Source organism: Clupea harengus, chromosome 9 (assembly GCF_900700415.2).
Source record: "Clupea harengus chromosome 9, Ch_v2.0.2, whole genome shotgun sequence".
Taxonomy (NCBI): Eukaryota; Metazoa; Chordata; class Actinopteri; order Clupeiformes; family Clupeidae; genus Clupea; species Clupea harengus.
The window spans coordinates 15,284,121-15,308,132 of record NC_045160.1 but is presented as its reverse complement, the minus strand read 5'-3'; the positions used below and the strand labels follow the sequence as shown (position 1 = coordinate 15,308,132).

At 48.3% G+C, this 24,012-nt stretch overlaps 1 protein-coding gene across 3 annotated transcripts in view; it reads left to right on the top strand.

Moving 5' to 3' along the window:
* The window catches only part of myo18ab (myosin XVIIIAb), a 103,502-nt gene that overhangs the window by 50,139 nt on the left and 29,351 nt on the right, over positions 1 to 24,012 (top strand). For all 3 annotated transcript variants that reach the window (XM_031573617.2, XM_031573616.2, XM_031573615.2), the window contains exons 7-23: positions 68 to 210; positions 500 to 600; positions 1,222 to 1,285; positions 1,543 to 1,687; positions 3,621 to 3,632; positions 4,619 to 4,792; positions 5,210 to 5,300; positions 5,881 to 6,073; positions 6,681 to 6,767; positions 8,694 to 8,835; positions 9,270 to 9,429; positions 9,975 to 10,161; positions 10,489 to 10,726; positions 11,197 to 11,306; positions 12,931 to 12,996; positions 16,008 to 16,136; positions 20,146 to 20,289. In XM_031573617.2, coding sequence (XP_031429477.1) covers positions 68 to 210; positions 500 to 600; positions 1,222 to 1,285; positions 1,543 to 1,687; positions 3,621 to 3,632; positions 4,619 to 4,792; positions 5,210 to 5,300; positions 5,881 to 6,073; positions 6,681 to 6,767; positions 8,694 to 8,835; positions 9,270 to 9,429; positions 9,975 to 10,161; positions 10,489 to 10,726; positions 11,197 to 11,306; positions 12,931 to 12,996; positions 16,008 to 16,136; positions 20,146 to 20,289 — 2,186 coding nt within the window. The remainder of the gene's footprint in view (positions 1 to 67; positions 211 to 499; positions 601 to 1,221; positions 1,286 to 1,542; positions 1,688 to 3,620; positions 3,633 to 4,618; positions 4,793 to 5,209; positions 5,301 to 5,880; positions 6,074 to 6,680; positions 6,768 to 8,693; positions 8,836 to 9,269; positions 9,430 to 9,974; positions 10,162 to 10,488; positions 10,727 to 11,196; positions 11,307 to 12,930; positions 12,997 to 16,007; positions 16,137 to 20,145; positions 20,290 to 24,012) is intronic.

The window sequence follows — 24,012 nt, the reverse complement described above, 5'->3', positions numbered from 1 at the left end:
CTGCATGTTTTGTGGACCACACACTGAGACAGTTCCTAACCCAGTGTTCCCGCTTATCTCTCTCCAGCTGAGAAATGGCAGGCGGTCTACACTATCCTGGAGGCCTTCGGGAACAGTGCCACGGCCATGAACGCCAACGCCAGCCGCTTCTCCCAGATTGTCTCGCTGGACTTCGACCAGGCCGGCCAGGTGGCCTCAGCCTCTATCCAGGTACGGCCCACCAACATGTGGAAGCACTGTTCACCCTCACATATAATGTGTTCACACCTCAAGTCAAGGTTAAAACTTTGTTAAGTCTTGGACGAAATTGTGCTTGTAATTGAGAATTGCCCATTTCCGGTTGCAGTGTAGTTTGGATCTTGGTTTAAAGCTTGACCTTTAAAAAAAAACAGCTGGCCTCTAAAAATAGTGTTACGGCGAGGTCTGTTTCCTGTGGTTTCTATTGATCGTCCGGTGCCTTGGGTGCTGTTCTGCACTGCGCCTCTCTCTGTTGTTTTAGACCATGCTGCTGGAGAAGCTGAGGGTGACTAAGCGCCCGGAGGCCGAGTCTGCCTTTAATGTGTTTTACTACCTGATGGCAGGAGCAGACAGCACACTCAGGTGAGTCCAGAACACAGCCTGCAGCCTGCAGAACAGGACTGGATTCACACCACATACCCACCTTTACATCAACCACAATCACTGGGTGTCATGTTGATATTGATAGGCTAATGATATTGAAAATTAATCAGTAATTAATTGATATGATATAAGGACGAATATTGTTGATAGTTGACAGATGCTAACAGATGTGCTTCATATTGAAAAGCTGATGGTAATTAGCATTCTTGGCAGTATGGATGTATTAACATGTTTGTGTGGAGATTGTAGAATATGGTAGTGGGTGAATGACTATGAGTTGATATTTGATGTGCTTGTGAATATGTATATTTTAGCAGTTGTGTGTGAGGAATTGATTTAATTTAGATTAGTTGTTTTCGCCTGGAGTTCAATGCAGCGTTGCTGTCAGCATACCAAATGTGTCCTGTGCCTGAAGGAACTCAGCAGCACTTTCAACAGGGAGTGACTTGAAGGAAAAGAAGAAGAAAAAAAAGACGGATGGGGAAATGAAGGACTGTCACTAGGACTGGCGCTGTCCAGCCCCTGGCACAATGATTGTGATTCCTGTGGCACAGCCGCTCGCTCACGGCACCACGTTTTTTTTTCTTCCCCCTCCTGCAGGACCGAGCTGCATTTCAACCACTTTGCCGAGAACAGTGCATTTGGCATCGTGCCTCAGTCCAAGGTAAAGTAAACACAACTGACATTGCTCACCGTTGGTGATTGCTTAAATGAGTATGTATATGTGGTGTGTATGTGTGAGTTTGAGTGTTCGTATGTTATTATGTGTGTCAGTTTTTGTTTGTTGGTTGGTTGATTTTGTTTTTGTATGTGTGTGAAACACCTATGTCGCCTGTCTTGACGGCTCAAAACGCGTTGACAACACTCCTGACCCCCCCCCCCCCAACTCTCTCCCATCTGTCCCCATCTCTGCCCCTCCAGCCCGAGGACAAACAGAAGGCTGCTCAGCAGTTCACTAAGCTGCAGGCCGCCATGAAGGTGCTGGGCATCTCGGCCGACGAGCAGAAAGCCCTCTGGCTCATCCTGGGGGCCATCTACCACCTGGGCGCCGCCGGGGCCACCAAAGGTAGGGCAAAGACACACACACACACACGCACATACACACACACACACACACACACACACACACGCGCACACGCGCACACACGCACACGCACACTCACACTCACACTCACACTCACACTCACACTCACACTCACACTCACACTCACACTCACACTCACATATACATGCACAAAAACAGACATACATTCAAACACTTGTATTTATCCCTAGACAAAATAGATGCCCATGAATGCCCACTGCATGTAGCCAGACATGTTGCCCACAGAAAGGTTATCGCCTTTCCCTGTTCAGTGAAATGAACGGTTCCCTGTTATTGTAGCTGAGAATGACTTCAGATGCATGAAGGTAATGTGCCCAGTTCAAGAGCCGCTGTCCTTCTTCTAAATAAGGAATATTTAGCAGTGAAGGGGGAAAACTCTGATCATCTGGGAGTGTTAAAGTGGGTGGATACAATGATGTGGAAATCACAAGTTTGGTGTGTGGAGCGTGAATCATGACAAGGGGGCTGTGTACAAAAAGCAGGATAACGAAAGAGCCTCTCATCTGTGTCCGTTAATTGAATAAGGACTTCAAAAGATGGCAACATTCAGAGATACAGAGTTATTAATTAAGACTACACACACCCGGGAACGCTGTGTACTTACTGTTCACAAAGGCATGTGTGTGTGTGGGAGGGAGGGAGGGCGGCTGAGCAACTTCAGAGGATTATCTTAGAAAAGTGTGGGCGTTTGGAAAAGTGTCGGGAGTGTTGTGTTTTCTCTGACCCATCTCTCTGCCTCTAATAAAGATGGATGGCGTGGTGTGTGTGTGTGTGTGTGTGTGTGTGTGTGTGTGTGTGCGCTTTGTGGACAAGCATTTATTCACTACCTTTGCTGTTATACCCCCCCTGCCCCTCCCGCAGACTTGGATGGATGCGGTAATGAACTTTTAATCACTGGACACCAGACACTGCCTGGTCAACACTGTGTGTGTGTGTGTGTGTGTGTGCGTGTGTGTGTGTGTGTGTGTGTGTGTGTGTGTGTGTGTGTGTGTGTGTGTGTGTGTGTGTGTGTGTGTGTGTGTGTGTGTGTGTGTGTTCTCCTGTGTTTTGTCATGTGTATCTGCATGTGGTAATGCCCTGTCTCATCTGTGTAAATGCAGTCCTCCTCCTCACTTGTCACATACTATCATAATGTATGAACTGTATGCCTCATATGCACATGTTCTCTCATCCAGAACACCTTCATTCAGCTATTCACTTACACTACTCTTTAGTTTCATCAGTACCCTCTCAATGCCTCATCTACATTTTCATTAGTATTGTGATACATCAGTTTCATGTCAGATGAACTGTGCACAAAATCTCAAATAATCTCAAGTCCGTAAAATATAGGTAAGATGTGTAAATGAAGCCGGACTCAGAGACCTTATCACATTATTATAATGATACTCCTGCTATCATGTTAAGCTACAGGTGGTCTTTCACCAGCAGGGGGTGCTATTAACATGCCACCACACAAACTGTTCACTCAATGTATCTGAGTGGCCTTTACATATGTGGGGGTATAAAATGCAAGGAGAGTGTATTGACTTGCATGGAGGTTCTCATGTACCTTGCAACACACACACACACACACACACACACACACACACACACAGTCTTTCTATCTCTTACACAGGTGGGGGGATGATGCTCGTACACTTCATGTCTGCCAGTCTGTCGGCATGTCTTTTTCCACCCCTCTCTCTCTCTCTCTCTCTCTATCCCTCCTACCCGATCTCACTGTCCAACTGGAATGAATGCGCTCTGTCCGTCCTGTGTGTGGGTTTGTGCGTGTCTGTTCCTTCACAGATAAAGCTACAGCTGTTGTGCCACGGCCAGTGTGCTCTAACCAACCTTTGCCTTCTCTCTCTCTCTCTCCTTGCATGCTGCATGCCTCTCGGCCTCAATGCAGAGGCAGACGAAGGTAATGACATACAAAAACACACAAAAACCTCAACAGAACAACAAAACCGACAACAATAACAGCAACCGAAACAAGCCCAGAACTTCATTTCGCTCCTTGTTTGTGTGTCTCATTGCTTAATGCTGTTATCGTTATTACCAGACATTGTGTCATTAGCATTTCTATTATTTTGTCTCTTTGTCCTCTCCCCCCCCATCAGTGCAGCTCTCTTTCTCGGGGCTTCTTAGCGGTGTCTGTCACGGAGATAAAACTAGTAGGGGGATCACAGCTGTGTTGTCTTTTAAAGCCTTCTGTCTGATGTCTCCCCATGTCGTCCACTTTCTTCTACACTCAAGCTCTGTTATATAGACCAGCAGAGAAAATCAAAGCTTTTTTTTTTTCTTCTTTTTTTTTGTGTTTTTCCTTTTTTTCGTTTCCTTCGTCTTCTCTCCTTCCCCTTAACTTATTTTCTTTATTTTCTACCAGAGGCACTTTAAGTTTAGTTGTTTGTCTCCCGCCCCAACCCCCTCCACCCCCACTCTCCTCTGTTGGATTGCAGTCATTTCAGAGCATTCGTCTTCCCAGGCAGAGTGGCTTGTCTTGTGAGGTTTTGATTAGAAGTGGTGGGGGGGGGGGGAGGGGAAATGGCTTCCAACCCAACTCCAGACAGTCAGTCAGTTAGACAGACACTTTTGTTTCTTGAGGAGCTTTCACACCCCTGCGCTTTCCAAATGGCGTAGCTATTTTCTCTGTTATCAAAACACACAGACGCTGTCTAATTATCGAATCCTTCAGAATAATAGGCCAAGTTCAGGGGGGAGAAAAAAAAAAGAAGCCCCAAAATAATTGCTTGTCCTCACAATGACTTCATCAGGGGAAACAATCTTTTTCTTGTCCTTCGTGTTTCTCTCTGATTCCCTGAATGTTAAGTTACAAGAGAGCAGTTCAGTGAGGGGTGACACAGGGGGCCAACGGTTAACCAGGGTGTTTTTCATGTGTTCCCCCAGCCGGACGAAAGCAGTTTGCGCGTCACGAGTGGGCACAGAAGGCCGCCTACCTGCTGGGTTGCACCCTGGAAGAGCTCTCGTCAGCCATCTTCAAGCACCAGGCCAAGGGCACAATGCAGAGGTCAACGTCCTTCCGCGGGGGCCCAGATGATAAGGGGGCTGGAGAAAGCTCAGGTAACGCCACATAACAACCTCTCTCTCTCTCTCTCTCTCGCTCTCTCTCTCTCTCTCTCTCTCTCTCTTTCTCTCTCTGTCTCTCACTCTCTCTTTCTCTCTCTGTCTCTCTCTCTCTTTCTCTCTCTGTCTCTCTCTCTCTCTCTCTCTCTCTCTCTGTCTGTCATTAAACAGTGTTGCATGACTCCTTGTAAAGAAACCATCACAACAGCCTCCTCCTTTAGGTGCCTGCCCAGTCGTTACTAGCTTACCCATCACCAGCAGTCCTCCTTCACCTAGCAATTAGCATGGGGCATGAGTCAACCATGCCACTACACCTCTTCAGAACGCACGCCATCATACCGACGTAACGGCACCATTAGCGATCCACTAAAAAGATCCCCACTCACTGTCCTTCTCCCACCCCGCTCTCCACAGGCCCCAAGACCACGGCGCTGGAGTGTCTGGAGGCCATGGCGTCGGGCCTCTACTCGGAGCTCTTCACCCTCGTCATCTCCCTCGTTAACCGGTCAGTTCAGTTCAAGCACGCCGCCGAGAACCGCGCTGTGTGTTTTTTGCCTCTAATTGCCTGCCGTGATTGGCTGCAGGCGTAGGTGCTGTAGAATGGTAATGGAGGTGATGTCTGTGTGACGTCAGAGATGAGGCTGAGATGAGGTCGTCGGTGGGGATAGTGAGGATGTGAATCGGTTCATTAGCATGACCTTCTAAAAGGGTTACAGTGGGTGAATGTCTATCAGTTTGTGTGTGTGTGTGTGTGTGTGTGTGTGTGTGTGTGTGTGTGTGTGTGTGTGTGTGTGTGTGTGTGTGTGTGTGTGTGTGTGTGTGTGTGTGTGTGTGTATTCGTATGTCAGCTTATTTGGGTGTGTCTCTGTATATCTGATTGCATATATATTGTTTATAACATTTGTATGTACTTTTGGGCTGTGCTTGTGTGTGTGTGTGTGTGTGTGTGTGTGTGTGTGTGTGTGTGTGTGTGTGTGTGTGTGTGTGTGTGTGTGTGTGTGTGTGTGTGTGTGTGTGTGTGTGTGTGTGTGTGTGTGTGTGTGTGTGTGTGTGTGTGTGTGCGTGTGTGTGCGTGTGTCTTTTAGAGCACTGAAGGCGAGCCAGCACTCCCTGTGTTCGCTGCAGATCGTGGACACGCCGGGTTTCCAGAACCCACGGCTGGCCAAGCGGGAGCGTGGCGCCACCTTTGAGGAGCTCTGCCACAACTACGCCCAGGAGCGTCTGCAGAGCCTCTTCCATGAGCGCACCTTTGTGCAGGAGCTCGAGCGTTACAAGGAGGTACCCCCCCCCCCCACACACACACACACACACACACACATACATACACACACACACACACACACATACATACACACCAACTGACAAATAATTGTGAAGAGACGACTTAATTGTCTCCATGTTTTCTAGTGCTAATCTGTTGTATTGTTTTTCATTATCCTTGACTGGATGTACTTGTACATGAAATGAAATTGTCACTTGACTATTGTGTGTATGTACTTGATGACTTAACAACAATTGTTCTATTATCAATTGCAAAAAATGATTGAACCCTTTCCATTGTGATTCAGATTAAAAATAAATTGCCCAAGCCCAGACCAAAGAATTTTCATTGTCAAGGGTTATTATTTTCAGATAGATATTGGCTTCAAATGGCTTTTCGAAAGTATCTAAATAAAAGACTATAATCAAGATGAACAAGTGATGACATATAATTGGAACAGTTACATAATAGAGATCCATGACTGGAAATTGCTTTGGTGTCCTGGCCTTGTTTCCATTGAATATTCAGCAGATCAGTAGTTCAACAGTCTCTCCCAAACTGAAACTGGAACTTTTGAAATCAAACAATCATATAGATGACTAATCCACCTCTGTCCCTGTCTAGGAAAACATAGAGCTTGCATTAGATGACATAGAACCCAGTACATCTATGTCTGTAGCGACTATAGACCAAGCCTCGACTCAAGCACTGGTAAGGACCGAATGTTTTCTCTTTGTTTGCCAGCTCTACCTTTGTACTGTTGTCTGTAGTACATTTGTGCTGATTCATACGTTACACAACAATTCAGGTGAATGAATTAAAACAAGTCAACGTCACTGTTTTTAGTTGTGTTTAATGACCTTTGCTGAGACTCGTTTCGGCTTGGCAGTGCAAACTTTTTCACCAAACGAAGTTTAGATCGCCAGTGCTCGACGTGCAACAACTCAGCGAGGAGCCGTTGTGATTATTATTTTTCCCCAAAATTACGCCGGCCTCTGATCGTTTCTCCGTTCAGCTCGCTTAGCTCTGGAATGCATCCAGTGCAGAGATATTAGAGTGGAGTTTGATTGTTCTCTCTGTCTCTGTTTTCTTCTTTCTCTCTCCCTTCCTTTTTTCTCTCGCTCTCTTGTTCTTGCACTAGATTGTTCTCTTGTAGTCGGGCGCACTCTCAGTCACGCTGAGCAAAAACGATTCAATTTGTTTATTTATGAGCGGCGGCATAGGCAAAATGTTTTGCATTTATGTTCACTGAGCAGAGAACGTGGCTTCAAGTGTAATTAGATACCGGTTCACAGAGATTGGCTTCGGCAGGGACCAATTGAATGACTGGGCCAAAACGACCCTGTCGAGACCACTGCGTCAGGTTGATGGGCCGTGTGGGAACACCAAAACCATGATGGCTCGAATGAGATCAGGAAACAAAAAAAAAAATTAAAAAATGGGCCCACATGGCAAGACTCAGCACAGAACAGAAAGACTACGGACTACGGATATCCTGAAGGAGTACTTAGCGCAGATCTCCCACCCCCACACACACACACAAACAAAATATGATACACATGGAAATTGGCAGCTAAAATATAGGTATTTTTCAATAATTGACGTCTGCTGAAAGGCTCCCGGTTTGAGGCGAATCCACTTTTTCATTAGCGGTCTGCTCGGTGAACAGCGTGCTCAGAGTCGGTGATGACTCGTAATAGCCAGAGGCAGCCGGGAGATCTCCAGCTTTAAGCCACCATGGCGAAAGCCCATTTATTTCTCCACTGCGACTCCCGACCAGTCGCCCTTAACCGCTGCGAAACGTCAGCGCAATAATATTCAAGGGATAAGATGTGGAAGGAGAGAAGAGAGGGTGGGAAATACATGGCAGCTATTACAAGCACTAATTGCTTAAATGGACAGCCAAAGTGCAAGATTTAAAAAAGCCTGACTGCCTCCAAGCTCTTACTTAGCACTAGCCTCTAATGAGAATTCCAAGGGTGATGGCTCATCTCTCTCTCTCTCTCTCTCTCTCTCTCTCTCTCTCTCTCTCTCTCTCTCTCTTGTTTCCCTCTCAGCCTCTCACCATATTTCTCCCCAGTATTATAATAGCTTTCATGTAGCGACCTCAGCGTTGTTTTTGGAGCTCATTATGAAGTCTCTTCATTTATTTCAGTTAGTGAGGCACGGACTTGACCCTGTTTCCTTTGTAACTCTTCTACAAAAATCAGCACAGCAGAGGGCTGTCTTTATAGTGAACTCTGGCAGCTACTGTCTGTTATGGCTAAATTAAGTGCACAGATGATTCAAGGGTGTTTATGTGACATTTCAAGCCAGAGAACTGTGTGTGTGTGGGTGGGGTGTGGGGTGTTCAGCTGAGCCTGGCAAAGTAAGCGGGTGAGTTGTGACGGGAGGTGGGTTCACAGTGGGGGGATGGATACTGAGTGTGTCTCTGGGGTTTTGAAAGGGTTCTCAGAGATTTGAATGTGTCTGAAAGCTTAAATCCATGGGGGTCAAAAGCTGTGCGCTTTGTTGATTTATTATTTTTTTTTCTTCTTCTTGGTTTTCTGTTTGTGTGTGTGTGTGTGTGTGTGTGCGTTTGCATATGTGTGCCTGTATATGTACCTGCATATGCATTTGTGTGTGTGTGTGTCTCAGGTGCGGACGTTGGCCCGTACAGATGAGGCACGGGGCCTGCTGTGGCTGATGGAGGAGGAGGCAGTGCTACCAGGGGGCTCAGAGGAGACGCTGCTGGAGAGACTCTTCAGCTACTACGGCTCCTCAGAAGGAGACAGTAAAGGTCAGAGGTCAAATCCAGACACACACTCCTCACCCAAACACAAGACCAGGAATAGTACCAGCAACAAACAACAGTGGAACAGTGTAAACTACAGGGCTAGTGTCTTATCTTGATGTTCTCAACACCCACCTAAAGGTCTATCCTCAACTGACAAATACGTAGAGTGAAAAACACTATCACTGTGGTGTTAATGACAGAGTGAAAAAGTCATAGAAGGCCACAAAAATGAATAAAACAACACCAAAACAACAACAACAAGCATTACAATATAGCCCATAGTTGGACCTCGACAGAGGTAAACCTGCAGCTTTTGTGCAGAGCACATGCCTTATGGCGCAGTGCATCTTATTATAATTTAAGCATTGAATAGTCTTGGAAAACACACAAGTGAAGAATTGGAGGTCAACCCATGTTATTGTGTATTTCTTCCTCAGGCAACACCCTCCTCCTGAAGAGTGACAAACCGCATCACTTCCTGCTCGGCCACAGCCACGGCACAGACTGGGTGGAGTACAACATAGAGGGCTGGCTGTGCCACGCCAAGCAGAACCCGGCTTCCCAGAACGCCGCCACTCTGCTGCAGGACTCCCAGAAGTAAGAGCAACGCGACGGTGAAGTTGTCACCCGCCCAGCATTAGTGTTTATGCTTGAGAGGAATGTTTTTAACGGTGCATGCTGAGGGGGGGGCGTTGGAGAAATGCCAGCGGTGGCCTACTGGAATTACAGAATGTTGTGACAAAACAGTGTTCAAGGCTGGAATGGTTTAATGCCAGGTTGTAAGTAGCTTGTCACATAAAAAAGATACCTTTTCTGCGTACCACATTCTCTATATACATCATTTTCCAGGGAAACCTTGCATTCCTCTCTCAATGAACTCTTGTCCATGTCGGTCTGTCTGCTGCCTACTGTTTGTCAGTTCTACAGCTTCATTAAGAGCAATAATGCCTTCACAGTAGTGGCACACTTTCAGAACTTCAGAGTTGCATAGTAACTTTTAAAGTGCCTTTTGATTCATGTAATGGTTTATGAAAAGGCTTTTTAAGACTCACTCTCTCTCTCCCTTTCTCTGTCTGTTTTATCCTTCCTCCCTCCCTCTTCCCCCTCTCTCTCTCTCTCTCTCTCTCTCTTTTCCCCCACAGGAAGAACATCAGTGGCTTGTTTATGGGTCGCTCCAGCGGGGCGACGGTGCTGTCCGGCTCCATCGCGGGCCTGGAGGGCGGCTCTCAGCTGGCCCTGCGCCGCGCCACCAGCATGAGGAAGACCTTCACCACGGGCATCTCTGCCGTCAAGAAGAAGTCCCTCTGCATCCAGATCAAGCTGCAAGTGGTAGGCCTCGGACAAGTCCCCTCAAACTACAACACTGCATAGCTGGCACTGTTTGATTGTTCGACTGGGTTTAAGTTGGTTTATTAAGCCATTCAGTAGACCTTTAATCAAAAATTAAAATAAAATAAATACATTTAGTAAGGTCATCACTCACTTAGAAAAAGGTTTCTTATTGCTGCATTGCTTATTATTGAATCTTTTGTTGCATAATATATCTTGGAAGAGTCCTGTTTTGTATTTTTTTTACTTCAAAAGGGTCCATCGCATTTTGTAAACTTTTGTGTCGGAGATCATCTCGACCAATTGCATCTGTTCTCTGCCCCCTAGGATGCACTGATCGACACGGTGAGGAGGTCCAGGGTGCACTTTGTCCACTGCCTGCTGCCCAAAGCGGACGCCCTGAGCGGGGACCTGAAGCTGATCGGTGGCCCGTCGCCCCGCGGCGGCGAGTCCGAGGCCCACGGGGAGAGCTGCGACACGGGCCTCATGCAGCTGGACGTGGGGCTGCTGAGAGCTCAGCTCCGGGGCTCCAAGCTGCTGGATGCCCTGAGGATCTACAGGCAAGGTAGTGCAACGAGACAGACTGACTGCTATTAGCAGGAATCATAATAAAGACAGTGTAGTAATAGCATCCGCACCTGCAACCAGCGGTGTCATTAACAGAGTGGAGCGACAGAGGAATCACTGCTGCAGGTCCACTCACGCTGTGTAATGAAGTGTAACAGGCCCCATTCAGAGCACGGAACAAGTGGCCTTGATTGTAAAAGCAGCTGCAGATTAATTTTGCCAAGTGCCCTTTGTGGAGTGACTGAGGCACAATCAGCCGAATAGGAGTCACTGTCAAAAACTGTGAGTCAGGGTGTCAGAGTGAGTGTTCAGCAGGGGCCGGCATCACTCTCTGGAATTACAGCGCGCAGCTGACCGTCCCTGTGCTTGTCCTCTCTCTCTCCCTCTCTCTCTCTCTCTCTTTCTCTCTCTCTCTCTCTCTCTCTCTCTTTCCCTCTCTCTCTCTCTCTCCCTCTCTGTCACTACAAGGTTACCCCGACCACCTGGTCTTCTCCGAGTTCCGCCGGCGTTTCGATGTGCTGGCCCCCCACCTGACCAAGAAGCACGGCCGCAACTTCATCGTGACCGATGAGAAGAGAGTGAGTGTCACCCTTCCACCACCACCACCCCCACATCCCCCACCTTCCCTCCACCTCTCCTTTATCCCTCTATTCCCTCATCCCTGTCTCTCCCCCTCCCTCCCTACCTCTCTCTCTCGCTCTCTCTCTGTGGCGGAGCTTCCCCAGCTGTGTAATTGATTATGACTGTGCCAAAGGCTGAGGGGCTGTTGTACTGATTAATGGCCTGTGCCGCGCGTCTCTCCCTCCTGCTCGATTCCACCGCTGCCACCCAATGACAGAGCCATAAACCCCTCTTAATCAGGGGGGTCAGGCCCTGAGACTTCACACGCCGCATCCAGCGTCTGCAAGACGAAGAAAAAAAAAACAATCCTCCTCACCCCTTTTGCGTGGATCAATGAAAGCCTTGGTACTCACAAATGCAGGGGGTGGGGGGTATGTTTTGAGGCAGATTTATGAGAGGAATTAGCCATATTGACTTAGCCACAGTTGACCTTTACAAGTTACTGTGTGTGGTTTTCTCCCTACAGTGGAAATGTGCTTAGCGGTGGCAAATTCAGAGGGAGTTTAAAGAGTGCAATGCTGTGCAGGCCAAAGGATGATTGGGATGAAAGAGATGTACATGTAAAGAGCTCTCTAAAGAATCCCAAGAGAACCAAGTGTCTTACTGTCTATCCGGTAGAGGAGAGGAGTTCTGGAAGAGAGGCTGTTTGTGAGGCAGTAGGTGTTAGCCTTTTAGCCCGCCCTGTTGCTCCCAGCTCAGTTTTTGCTGAGAGTATAGTGAGCCTGAAGTAAATTTGTGTTCAACTAGAAGTGTGTGTGTGTGTGTGTGTGTGTGTGTGTGTGTGTGTGTGTGTGTGTGTGTGTGTGTGTGTGTGTGTGTGTGTGTGTGTGTGTGTGTGTGTGTGTGTGTGTGTGTGTGAGAGAGAGAGAGAGAGAGAGGAAAACAGGGGTGAAACAGAAGTTAGAGTGAAATAGTTTTCCTCTCAGCGTGTTGGAAGAGTTTCTTTGCGAGCGCACCTTCAGACAGAGCTCACGACGGGAGCTCCAGGGCTGCCAGACGCTCTCCCGGCCCCTGAAGCAGCCGCGCTGAACCCCCTCACCTGCCAGACCTGCTCCGGTCACCCCCCTCGTGCTTCCTGCTCCGACCTCGAAAGCATCCCTCTCAGCTCCGCCGCTGTGCTTCTGTGCTGATGTTATTTTTCAGTCTGTCCTCAAACCTAGTGTTATGGCTGAGCCCTAGCTGTGCATTTGGCCATTGTGCTTTTTGCCCCTTTTGTTGTGTGGCATCGGGGCGCTTGATTTTATGATGCCACATCCATAAAGGCAGAGCAAAGAGGGCACACTCGAGTGGCACACTGCCATTAAAGCAACCAGGCATTTTATATTCCCACTCGACACTACTGTGTTTGTGCCCTAAAATCACCCGTGCGGGTGAGAAACAGAAGCTGTTGCCATGGCGCCGCACTCTCCGCGGCGACGTGTCCGTCTGTGTGTTTGTTTGTTTCTCTGTCTGGCTTTATCGCTCCATCCCTCCATCTGTGTCTCAGTCTCCTTCTCTTCATCACTTTATTCTTTCATCTGTCTGTGTGTCTGTCCGTGGGTCTGTCATTCCTGACCAAGCGATCCCTCTGGTCTGTTGCAGGCGGTGCAGGAGCTCCTGGAGTCCTTGGAGCTGGAGAAGAGTAGCTACCATATGGGACTGAGTCGGGTGAGTAAGCAAGGCCACTGGCATCTGGAACGGGACTGGATCCTGTTAATCATCACAGCCCATAAAGCACTGTTTTACTGATTCAGTTATAGTGTGCGTTTCCATTGTCCCCTGCAAGTACTGTTTTTCATCACTCCAAACAGCATTATTACATATCACAACAATCATCCCTACACATTGCAGACATAGTCAATATTGATCCGGATGATACATGTATGGTTTTTATATATATATATAATGTTAATATAAAGCAGTGAAGTGTCTTAGGATGGGGAGTTTGTAGCAGACAAGATGGTATGATTTCCATTTAGATTGCAGTGTGACATTTGACAGTGATGCGTTCAACACTTAGACAGGCAGAGGACAAGGTTCGCTGGAGTGACACTCGAATCCGCCGGGCAGCTTTTAGAGCAGACAGGGGCCAGCTCGTCTAGCCCTGTTGTGAAAGGGGCTCTCGCTTCTTTTTGTCGAGGGCCAGCAGGCCCCCCCCCCCCTCCAGCGTGTCTTGCCGTCGGAGGCGTGGAACTGTGACTTTTGGCAGCCCTCTTGGTGAACCGCTTGGAGCAAAAGAGACAATTAAACCCACCAAGCCTCCCACGCCTGCTTGCCTCCATAACCCCCCCTCACCCGCACCCCATCTAGCTCTAGCTCTGAGCGGGCTTGACTTCAAGCGATGCCTGGAGGGGTGCAGAATCTCCCCCAACTTGTCTTCCTCCTTCAGCTCCACAATTAAGCCAAAGTCTGTGCCTCCCTCTTTTGTTGCCTTCTCCTCGTACGGAGGAGCAATTGATTTTGGCAGCCGTCGGCTCTCTTTTGTTCGGCGCGTTCCACCTTGGCACAAGCCGATAAACCACAACAAACACTTATCAGCCGCAAACCCCGGCGGAACAAGAATGGCAGCTCGGGGGTAAGGGGACGAAGAGAGAGAGAGAGAGAGAGAGAGAGAGAGAGAGAAAGCGCCGGAGGAACAACAGACTGATTGATAGCTGATTAGCCGAAGTTTAGGGAAGAAAATATGTCGGGACAAGGGAAGACGGTGAGTGATTGGGCTGAGCTGAGGAAACCCATGTCAAGTGTAGTCAGTTTAAGGGTGGCAAAGGTGTTTTTATGGGCTGCACAGGTGTTTGTCAATGCATGTCGACAGATCACCTGACGCTTGTTACACATTAAAGCGGTCGACTTGCCTGGCAGCGAGTTGAAACTTCAGAAAACTGTGATCACTGATTGACCCCTGACTATGGCTTTGAAGCCACATCTGCCCTCCACGCGGCTGAACAAGCGCTCTCATTGGCTGAGAGCTTTGCCCTTCCCCGACCCGGCGCCCCCTGAACCCTGCGGCGTGTTCTGGCCCGGCCTCAGCCAGGAATGTTCCAGGCCTCTCGGTTGCCATGGTGAGGGGGAGCGCCCTCCGACCCCTGGCGAGGGGACCTTCTCTGTGCGGATGGCTGAGCCTGACCTTCTACTCAGGGATGGCAGAACAAAGCAGCCAATCTCGACAGCGCCCACGCAGCAGCGTGTGATATGAATGCCGTAGGGCGCGCCTGATAATAAGAAAGCCCCTCTCTCTCTCCTCTGCCTCACCAGTGACACACACACACACACACACACACACACACACACACGCTTGTACGAACACAGCATCCACATTGCAGAGTGGTTTCATCATGAACTTGTCGAGCGTGGGCGATGGATCAGTGTTCTATCAGACCGGGGAAAAGTATTCTCTTTCTTTCTTTTTCTTTTTCTCTCTCTCCCTCTCCCTCGCACTCTCTCTCAGCTTCACAGAGATGATGTAATCTCTACCCTACCTGAGCATAAAAGCAGCGGACTCAATTTACAGCGATCCTGCACGTCATGTACCATACAAATATATTTTCACAGACACTCGGTTTTTCTAATCCATCCTCGAGGGGTGAAGAAGTGGGGAGGGGGGCATGAAGGAGGAAGGAGCAGACGAAATGAAACTGCTCACCAACTTTAAAAAGTGGCCTGCAGGCAAACTCCTGCGCCAGGAGATTGGTCCACAGCTGCCCTCCCCAATCCTGCGCCCGTCGATAGGAAACGTGGTGTAATTTGCTAAGTGCCGTGGATGAAACGGTTGGGAGATGTGAACGAGGCAAACAAGTTTTGTTTATTTATTTATTTGTATTCATTCTTCCTCGAGGCAACAGGGGTTGCCAGCGGTGCATCGAGTAGCGCCTGAGTTTCACCCCGGTCGGATCGATACTGATTCAGCCACACTATGGATCGGGGTTTTCATAACCCTCTGCAGTGTTTTTCATGCAGTCTGACTGACGGAGGGATTTTTGCGGGGGCTGTTCGCGTGAAAGCGGCAGCGGAGACCCGCAATGCTCGGGCGGCAGCCTCGACTGCCTTTGATGTGGAGAGAGATCACGACGCCGCAACACACCACGGCTGGGGATAAAGAGCCCAGTCACAAACCATCGGCATCTTTCCATAAGCTCAGAAGGTCTTTGCATGTCAACATTCACTGGTTCATTTACTTGTCGGTAGCTCTCGGCTCTGAGCTCCCAACATATGAATTCACTCTTAGTTGGCAATGATTCGAGTCTCAAACTCATTGAAAAACAAAAGAGATTTGGGAAAGCTTCTGGAGCCATCATGCTACGTTTCATTGCTTGAGCTCAGGATAAACTGTAGAAACGTAACAGGAAAAAAATGTCAGAGGTAATAAAAAATAAGAAAATACGAAAATTCCGTAATTTGACACGCGTCAACACTCCTGTTCTATTTACCACGGTCCAGGGCCCACAACTTTTTAAAATGCACACAGTGAGGAAACTCAGACAAATGCAAATCCTCAGTTCTCAGAAATGTTCTTTGTTCATAACAGAGCCTTAGGAGTGATGATTAGTGTGTGGTTTGATTTTTCAAGGTCAAAGAATAGTTCTCTCATTTTTTTTTCTTTCGTTTTGCTTTCTTTCTCTTCCTGTCTTTCTCTCTCTCTCTCTCTCTCTTTCTCTTTCACTGCCTCTCTCTCTCCTTCTCAGGTGTTCTTCAGGGCAGGAATCTTGGCTAAGCTGGAGGAGCAAAGGGACATCCAGACCAGGCAGAACATCACCCTCTTTCAGGCAGCCTGCCGAGGTTACCTGGCCAGACAGTCCTTCAAGAAGAGGAAGGTCAGTCTGTATGCACTGCACGCACACCGGCGCTCCTCGCAAAATAGAGACTCTCATTCGGCATTTGCAATTCCAGCTGAAATATTTCTCATGAAGTGTTTTGGTACTGGAAGGTTGCCTGCATTTCATTCGGTTTTGCCTCTTATTTTTTATTCTTTTTTCCTCCTCTCTTGAGGTTATCACTTTTGGTCGTGTCTTCTCCTCTGAACAGCTTAGTGTTTCTTTCGTGTCAGATGTAGTTATGAGGCTGGTAAGATGCGTGACGAGTGCTCCAAAGTTCTAGCGAGGCGCTCTCTGTTTTGAGTGTTCCCATATTCACCCTGAAAGTCCCTGAGGTACCGTGCATCAGAATTTCATCTTAGTGCGTCCTCTCTCTCTTTCTCCTTTAGTGTATACTCTTAGTCTATCTCTCTCAGTCTATCTCCCCCTCTCTCTGTCCTGAGCGGGCAGATAGCGTTCAATCTGCTGTTCTCGTGGGACTGGCTGTCTCCGCTGGGTCCCCTCCATCAGGGCCCTATCGATTCCCCCGCCAAGCGCTGCCCCGCACTCTCCCCTGTGCTCGTGCTATGTCCATTCATTTAGTTTCCATTCCCCTCACTCTCATTCTCCCAATCTTTGTCATTCTCTCTCTCTCTCTTTCTCTCTCTCTCTCTCTCTCTCTCTATCTCTGTCTGTCTCTCTTTCTCTCTTTCTCCCTCTCTCTTCATTCACTCTGTTCGTCACTGCTTTAACCCTCCCTCCCTGTCCCCTCCTCTACAGTTACCCCCCCCCCCCCCCCCCCCCCGTCTCTGTGCTCTGTCACTCTACTGCCCCTCAGCTCTGGCACTAGTGTGTTGTGGGGGGAGTGTATGGAAGGCCTGGCCACCCTCTAGTGCCTGAGCTGGCTGGTGAGGGGTTCCATTAGTGCTGGGCAGGACTTCAGCTATCCTGCCTTAGGGGCTGGGTGAACAGCAGCAGTGGTAGCAGTAGCTGTGCATGGACATCGGTATGGCCCACCACAGTAGGCAAAAGCCAAGCCAGAACTCTCTCCCAGAGCTGAATCGGGCTGACTGAGGGTCCCACCGGTGCTCTGCTGTTGGCAGCTTCAGAGGCTATGCTGCCGCCGCCCTCCGACTCTCTCCAACCCTCCCACTCAGCCTGCAGTGTGTGCCTTTCTTCCTGATGGCTGTCGTTTCCTGCCTGTGCTTCATTTTGATCGGAGATCCTGGAGGTTTTTAATCATTAGGAGCTTGTCATCGTGCTCGTAAGTACTGGAGATGGTGGTTGCTGGAGCCTGCTGTTCATACAGGCTTGACGGTTGGAGGTGGTGGGTGGTGAGTTTAAAAAGAGTGTCGCTTCCCTTGGACATGACTAATGAAATGCCGTTTGGGTGTAAAAGTCAATCTCAGCCATGGCTGTAAAGACATTTTTCAAAGAGACTCGTTGATATGAAGCTTGCATGTTACGTAAGGCCACATGGACTCAGGGCACGTAGTGGAGCAGAACTTTTATGTATTAGCGCATCGGGTTTTATAAGGGCAATCTTTGTGCATTTAAAATGTCTGCTTTTGAATTCCACTGCTCAGAAATGAATAGTCAGAATCCTCCACAATTTCCCCCAAAAAATCTGTAAATCTCTCACATTCTCCTTTATCTCAAATTCAGCCTCTAACTTCCAAACTTTCTAGAATAGTTGCGAGGACCTTTTAGGCTTCTTTGGTGTAAAAGACCATAGGGTAGCTTGAATTCTTCCCTGCACTGGGATAATTCACAGGCAAGTTTGCTGTACAGTGCTAAACGCTTAGGAGGCTGTAGAGCTGGTATGTTCTGGCACCATTAGCAACGGCGTGTTACCTAGACGTCATGTGAATGGCGCTTAAAAGTGACATCGCCTCGACACATTCAAAGCATTCTCCTCAATCAGTTGAGCGACGGGTATAGTGTGCGTGTGTGAAAGGGGTATTTAGTGTGCTGCCTGTTCATAAGCTCTCTCTGCGAGCCTGGCAGAAACTGCTTTCCTGACTCCTTTTAGAATCGAGTGCTGCCCGAATGCAAAATCAATTTGCTCTTTTTCCCCCTCTGCCTCCTCGAGATCGATTGCTCAAGGGGTGGGCGGGTGGTTTGGGGTGATATGGGGGTAAGAGGGGTGTTTGTTACTCCGTAAAGCCTGATCGAGACGGCGGCTGCCCCCGCAGTAGGGTGCTTTCAAAGCCCCCCCACCCCCCAGCCTGAAAGTGGGCCTTGCCACAGGGGACTAGCAGAATAAAGGGGATCCCATGCCCTCTTTGATACTCCCAGCCACTGTCACTCCCCCCTGCACACGCTCGTCTCACTGACGCTCATGGGAAACTGTGCTGTTCTGGAGCGGCGCTCCCTGTGCCTCATCTCATGGCTCATGTCTAATTCAATTGATTCCCAAAGACAGAGAGTCCTACACCAGAGAAAAGCAAGTGTGTTTGAAAAAGAAAGTACGTCTCTGTCTGTCTGTCTGTCTGTCTGTCTGTCTGTCTGTGTGTGTGTGTGTGTATGTGTGTGTGTGTGTGTGTGTGTGTGTGTGTGTGTTTTTTGAGCAAGGAAACTCCTCATCACTCCTCCATCACCTGATATAGTCTGTTTAGTGGTGCTGGTGGATCCTGTTATGATAACACATACTCCTGACCTGTGAGAATGACCGGCTGGCGCATATTGATGACATCACTCTCCCGAGCCACCCTCAAATGAAACGCCACACCAGGCCCAAACAGGCTCCCAGACTTGCTACTCTGATGAGGCATTCCTCCCCTGGTTCCCCTTCTTCCCTTCACAAGCTGTTTTGTCGGCTGTTTGCAGCATTTGTCAGGGGCCAAGAGCGTTGCCAATGAGTTCTATTCCATATGGCACGGCGAGCTATTACTGAGCGGCTCTGATTTTTGCAGCACGTTCAGGCTCCTTGCGGCGTGACAAATTTGAATTGGAGCGCGGGAGAGACGTCGGAACAGAGAGGGGGAGAGAAGCATGCACACAACCCTGCTCGATGTGGAGAATTGCGTCTTCTGGTCCTAATTGGGTTTCCGGATAATCTGTTATTGGCGATGGCTGTGAAGCTAGAGCAGCATGTAAATCTTATAACGGGCTTTAACAGGCTGCCAAGTGGTATTGATGTTTGATTTAATTGCCCACAAGAGCTCGCCTCCTGCCTCTCGCTCTCTCTCGAGAAGAAGGCCCACTTGAGTCCAGACCTCTCTGGACCCGCTCCAAATCCACACTTCTTCAGCCATGATCCTGCTAGATGGGCATTTATTTTTTGTTTGTGTGATTGCTCTTTTTCTCTCTATTCCCTTTCTTTTTCTCTTTCTTTTTCTTTGTCTATCTGTCTGTATAGTCTTGTATTGTCTTGTTCTCTTTCACTCTACTCCTGTGGTTGGAAACTTTGGAAGTGTCATTTCCTGCCTCACTGCCAGTGCTGCTGAGAACATTTAGTGCAGACCCTCAGCTATAAGAGCTTTGTGTTCACGGCAGGCATAACAGTGCGGTTAAAGATTGGCCACTTTTGTTAATGACTGGATGTTTTGAGGGGGCGAGAGTGTGGGCCTGACGGAAACCAGCACACCCACCCCTCACCCCCAGAGGGAAAGGCATTGGCCATTGTCAGAGGTCCCACCCCTGGATCTTGAAAGGGCTCCATTGACACGGCATCCCCCAGGGAGGCTCCCTGACCTGGGCCTCCCAGTCTCCCAGCACAGGGGCCCGATTGTCCAGCAAGGGCTCTGCCCCTCGCTGCCTGGCTGAGGTGTTGCGTTTGGGGGAAGGGGGGGGACAGGGACTAAAGCTCAGACCTTTGGAAGGCTGGGCCTCGTCTCTCCACGTTCCACTCCATGCTCTGTGATCTGTGAGTTGGATTAGCTTGTCCACTGGTAGTCTCCGAAAGGCTTACACACACACACACACACGCACACAGAGACACGCATACAGAGCCACATGCTTGCGATGCTTTTGTGTTAAACACTACTCTCCTGTGCTCTCTCTCTCTCTCTCTCTCTCTGATCTGCAGATCCAAGACCTGGCCATCCGCTGCATCCAGAAGAACATCAAGAAGAACCGTGGGGTGAAGGGCTGGCCCTGGTGGAAGGTCTTCACCACTGTGCGCCCACTCATCCAGGTGCAGCTCAGCGAGGAGCAGATCCGCGGCAAAGACGTGAGTGCCAAGCCTAGCGCGTGGCCCTCTGCCAGCCTAGCCGAACCTGCTCTGAGCCCTGGGCTGTGCCAGTCTGTCTCTGCCTGCCTGCCTGTCTGTCTGTCTGTCTGTCTGTGAGTCTGTCACTCACTCCCTTGCTCACTGCCTGTGAAAAGGCCCAGTTATTCTATTCATCTTCCTTGTCTCTTTTTCCTCTTCTCTTTCTCTCCCTCTCTCAGCCTTTCTTACCCTCTGCCCCTTCCTGTCTGCCTCTGTCTGAAAGTCTCCTTTGCATTCTTCTTTCTCTCTTTGTCTCTCTCTATCTTTATCACCTCTTTCTTTCTCTCTCTCTCTCTCTCTCTCTCTCTCTCCCTCACTAGATCTCTGTTAAAGAAACCACCGTACTGTCACAAGAGAACTGTCATACTGCTGTCAACTGCTGAGAATTTCGGTGTAATTCTGACGTCCAAATGTTGTGGTTTTTTTTCTGTGCTGAAGAGGGAGGGGACTTGAGGCTCTTCTGGGCGGATGTTTTTTTTCATCTGCTCTCTGAAGCCCCCTGCCCTGTAGGGGGCGCCCTCATGAATTAACACTGAGCTCCTGCGGTCTCGATTCCTGCTGAGCTGACCAGGCACCCCCTTTTGGTTGGCGTCTCTGGGGTACGAATGTGTTTGTGAGGGGTGGGGGGGGGGGATGGCTGCGGAGTTACCTGTGTAGCCACGGCAACAGGGCTCTTTAAGGAGGGGGAGCAGCATAGAGGAATCGTTGGGATCAAACGCGGTGCTGCTTCACGCGGCACAGTGAATTAGCAAGTCAGCAGGAGTGTGTGTGTGTGTGTGTGTGGGGGGGGGGGGGGGGGGGGGGGGAGGGAGGGAGGAGTTTGGATCTTTGTTGTTCATGTTCCTTTGAGTATGTGTGTGTGAAATTCGGTGAGTCCCAATGTTTGTTTGTGTATGCTGATCAGTGTGTGTGTGTTCATGTCTGTCGACACAGATGTGGGTGTTTGCATGTATCCCAGTGTTTGTGTATATGGTAATGTTTTGTGTGTGTGTGTGTGTGTGTGTATGTGTGTGTGTGCACATTTTTTTTGTTCATTCTGTACACGTCTGTTGGGCCACCTCCTGCTGAGCTTTGTGTAGTCGTGCAGTCAGCCGTGCTCCTCAGAGGGAGGAGGGGGAGAGAGAGAGAGAGAGAGAGAGAGAGAGGGGAAGAAGGAGAGAGATGTGAAGAGATGTGTTTCCAAACAGCCTCTGCCTTTAAAAACAAACGCAGACGCTATCTCCTCTACCCAAATAGCCCGCAGAGCCAGAGCGAATTGCTTGTTGTTGAAAGTTTGAGGCTCAGAAAGTTTGGGTTCTGGGGGAGAGGAGAGAGGCCTGGCAGGGCAGCGGGGCATCAGGGAGCTGCCTGAGGTGATGGAGGGGGCGGAGGAGAGGGGAGTGTTCTGGGAGAGGGGGAATGATGGACCCTGTTCACACCTGGCATTAACATGCGTCCTGGGTGATCCGATCCCAACTGGACAGCTCCAAGTACAGGTGTGAATGCCCTCAAGACACATTGAGGACGCTTTGAGATCTGAACACATCTGGAGGTGGTCTGGGACGCATATTACCACATTCTTTTAGCAGTGTGTATGTGAATGGACCATATTCAAGGACTGCTTACTCAACTGACGTCCTGGCTTTGTCCAAAATTTCACAATTAAGCATAGCAGGTAGGCTATGTTAAAAATGTGTAACTACATAGTCTAAGCCAACAGATGCTAAATGTAATGTTAAGCCTGCAGTTTCTGTAAGCTACCTGTTGGCTACTTTGCTGGTGTAGCTGTGTGCCGATGTGGACTTGAAATGCTGCAAAAGGTGGAAACACTGATATTGCAGCTGGTAAAACATTTAGTTGTGTCGTGCTGTGACTGAAGTTGGCTGACAAACCATGTCTAATTAGACCTGTTGCTTGTGCCAAAGTTGACAACTTTTTGAACTAATATGTTACTCACTTTAGTGTCCATGTCATTCATGTCAGGATTGTGCCTTGTCTGTCTTGTGCTTTTACTTTGTTTCCCTTCTGTGCTCTTCTGTTACTTCCTGTCTGCCATTGTTTCCTTCCTGTGTCTAGTCCTTTGTGTTCCCTTGTTCCCACCATGTGCTTCTTGTGTTTGTTTATTTTGTCATGTGCTTCTTGTGTTTGTTTTGTCATGCCATGTGTTTTCTGTCTTTGTCCTGAAACTCCGCCTCCACCTGCCCTCTGGCACTTCCTGTTTTTTCCGTCACCTACCACACCTGCGTTGTTAATCACCCTGTTTGTTTGCCTGATTGGTTTCTCCTGTGTCTTGTTAATTCCCCTTGTTTAGTTCACCTGTGTCTTGTTGTTTAGTTCCCCCTCTGCTATTTAAGTTCAGTCTGTCCTGTGCCCCCTGTTGGTTCGTAAGTTTAATGTTGTTACGTCTCTGCCTTGTATCTGTGCTTTTCCGTGTCGGATTCCTATGTTGGGATCTTCTGTGTCTGTGCTCTCCCTGTTTGATTCCTAGGTAGGGATCTTCTGTGTTTTCCGATTCCTAAATTGGGATCTTCGGTGTTTTTGGATTTCTTAGTTTTGTCCTGGATCTTTTGTGTGTTTACCCTTTTTGGATCTTTTAAGTTTGATTTTTGAAAATAAATCCTGAGTTTTTGTCTGCACCTGGTCTGCAGTTGGGTCATTTCCTGCGTACCCTAACAATTCGACATGGAAAATACAAGTTCAATTTTCAATAGTGATGGAGTCCCCTCTTGACTGGACTGTGGCCGTTTCCATTGATGATAGTTGACATAATGAGAGAGATGGCTAAGTTAGATTCTGAGCTGTGGTAGGAAATACATAGAGGAAAACTGTATCAAAATATACAAATTGTACGTTAATGGGTGCACAGACATGGCTAAACTCATTAAACTGTCTAGTTAAATATGTTAACTCCAAACCTCCACTTTCTTATATTGGTGGAGAGAGATAATACATAAAAACATGAACATTTCTCAAAATAGTCATATAGATACATATATTTAGTGTCTACTCACTTTATAGTAGAAGTATAGTATAGTAGAAGTATATTTTACGTGTATAAATATAAGTCAATAATACCGTTTAGAACTCTTTACATTTATGGTAACATTCTGGCCATGGCTTGGTTAAGATGTCAGATTATAATCTATAGTATAATCTATGTTCGCCAGCTAATTTATCCAGTTACCATCAGTTTACCTAGTGTAACGTCACAATAGGCAAACGTTCCACCATGCATTCAGCAGCCCTGCACAGGATCAGGACAGACATGTGGGAGTTGGTGCAGTGTCTATCTCAAACGTGTAGATAGCCTATAAAAAGATTCAATCAATTTTCTACTGGGACATATTAATGTCGAGTCTAAACAGTTCTCATATCGTCTGACTTGCCCAGCTTTCTACTCCATCTTCAGGTTTCATTGTTCTGTTAATATGCGTGGCAGAGATATACTACAGAAACTAGAGATATGTTTCCATACTATTAGGAAAATTGTTTGAGTTTTATTTTTAAATAGTGAGAGGGCACAGTGAATGAAGTGGGGGCACTGCCCCCTTGTGCATTTGCTCTTTGCAAACGGAAATGATAGACGTGTTTATCTGCATATTGAGCGGGGAAGTGAGATCCGCACACAAGTGATCACCCGAGACGCATGTGGAGACGCATTCTAATGCCAGGTTTGAACTGACTTACTTAAAGCTGTCCACTTGG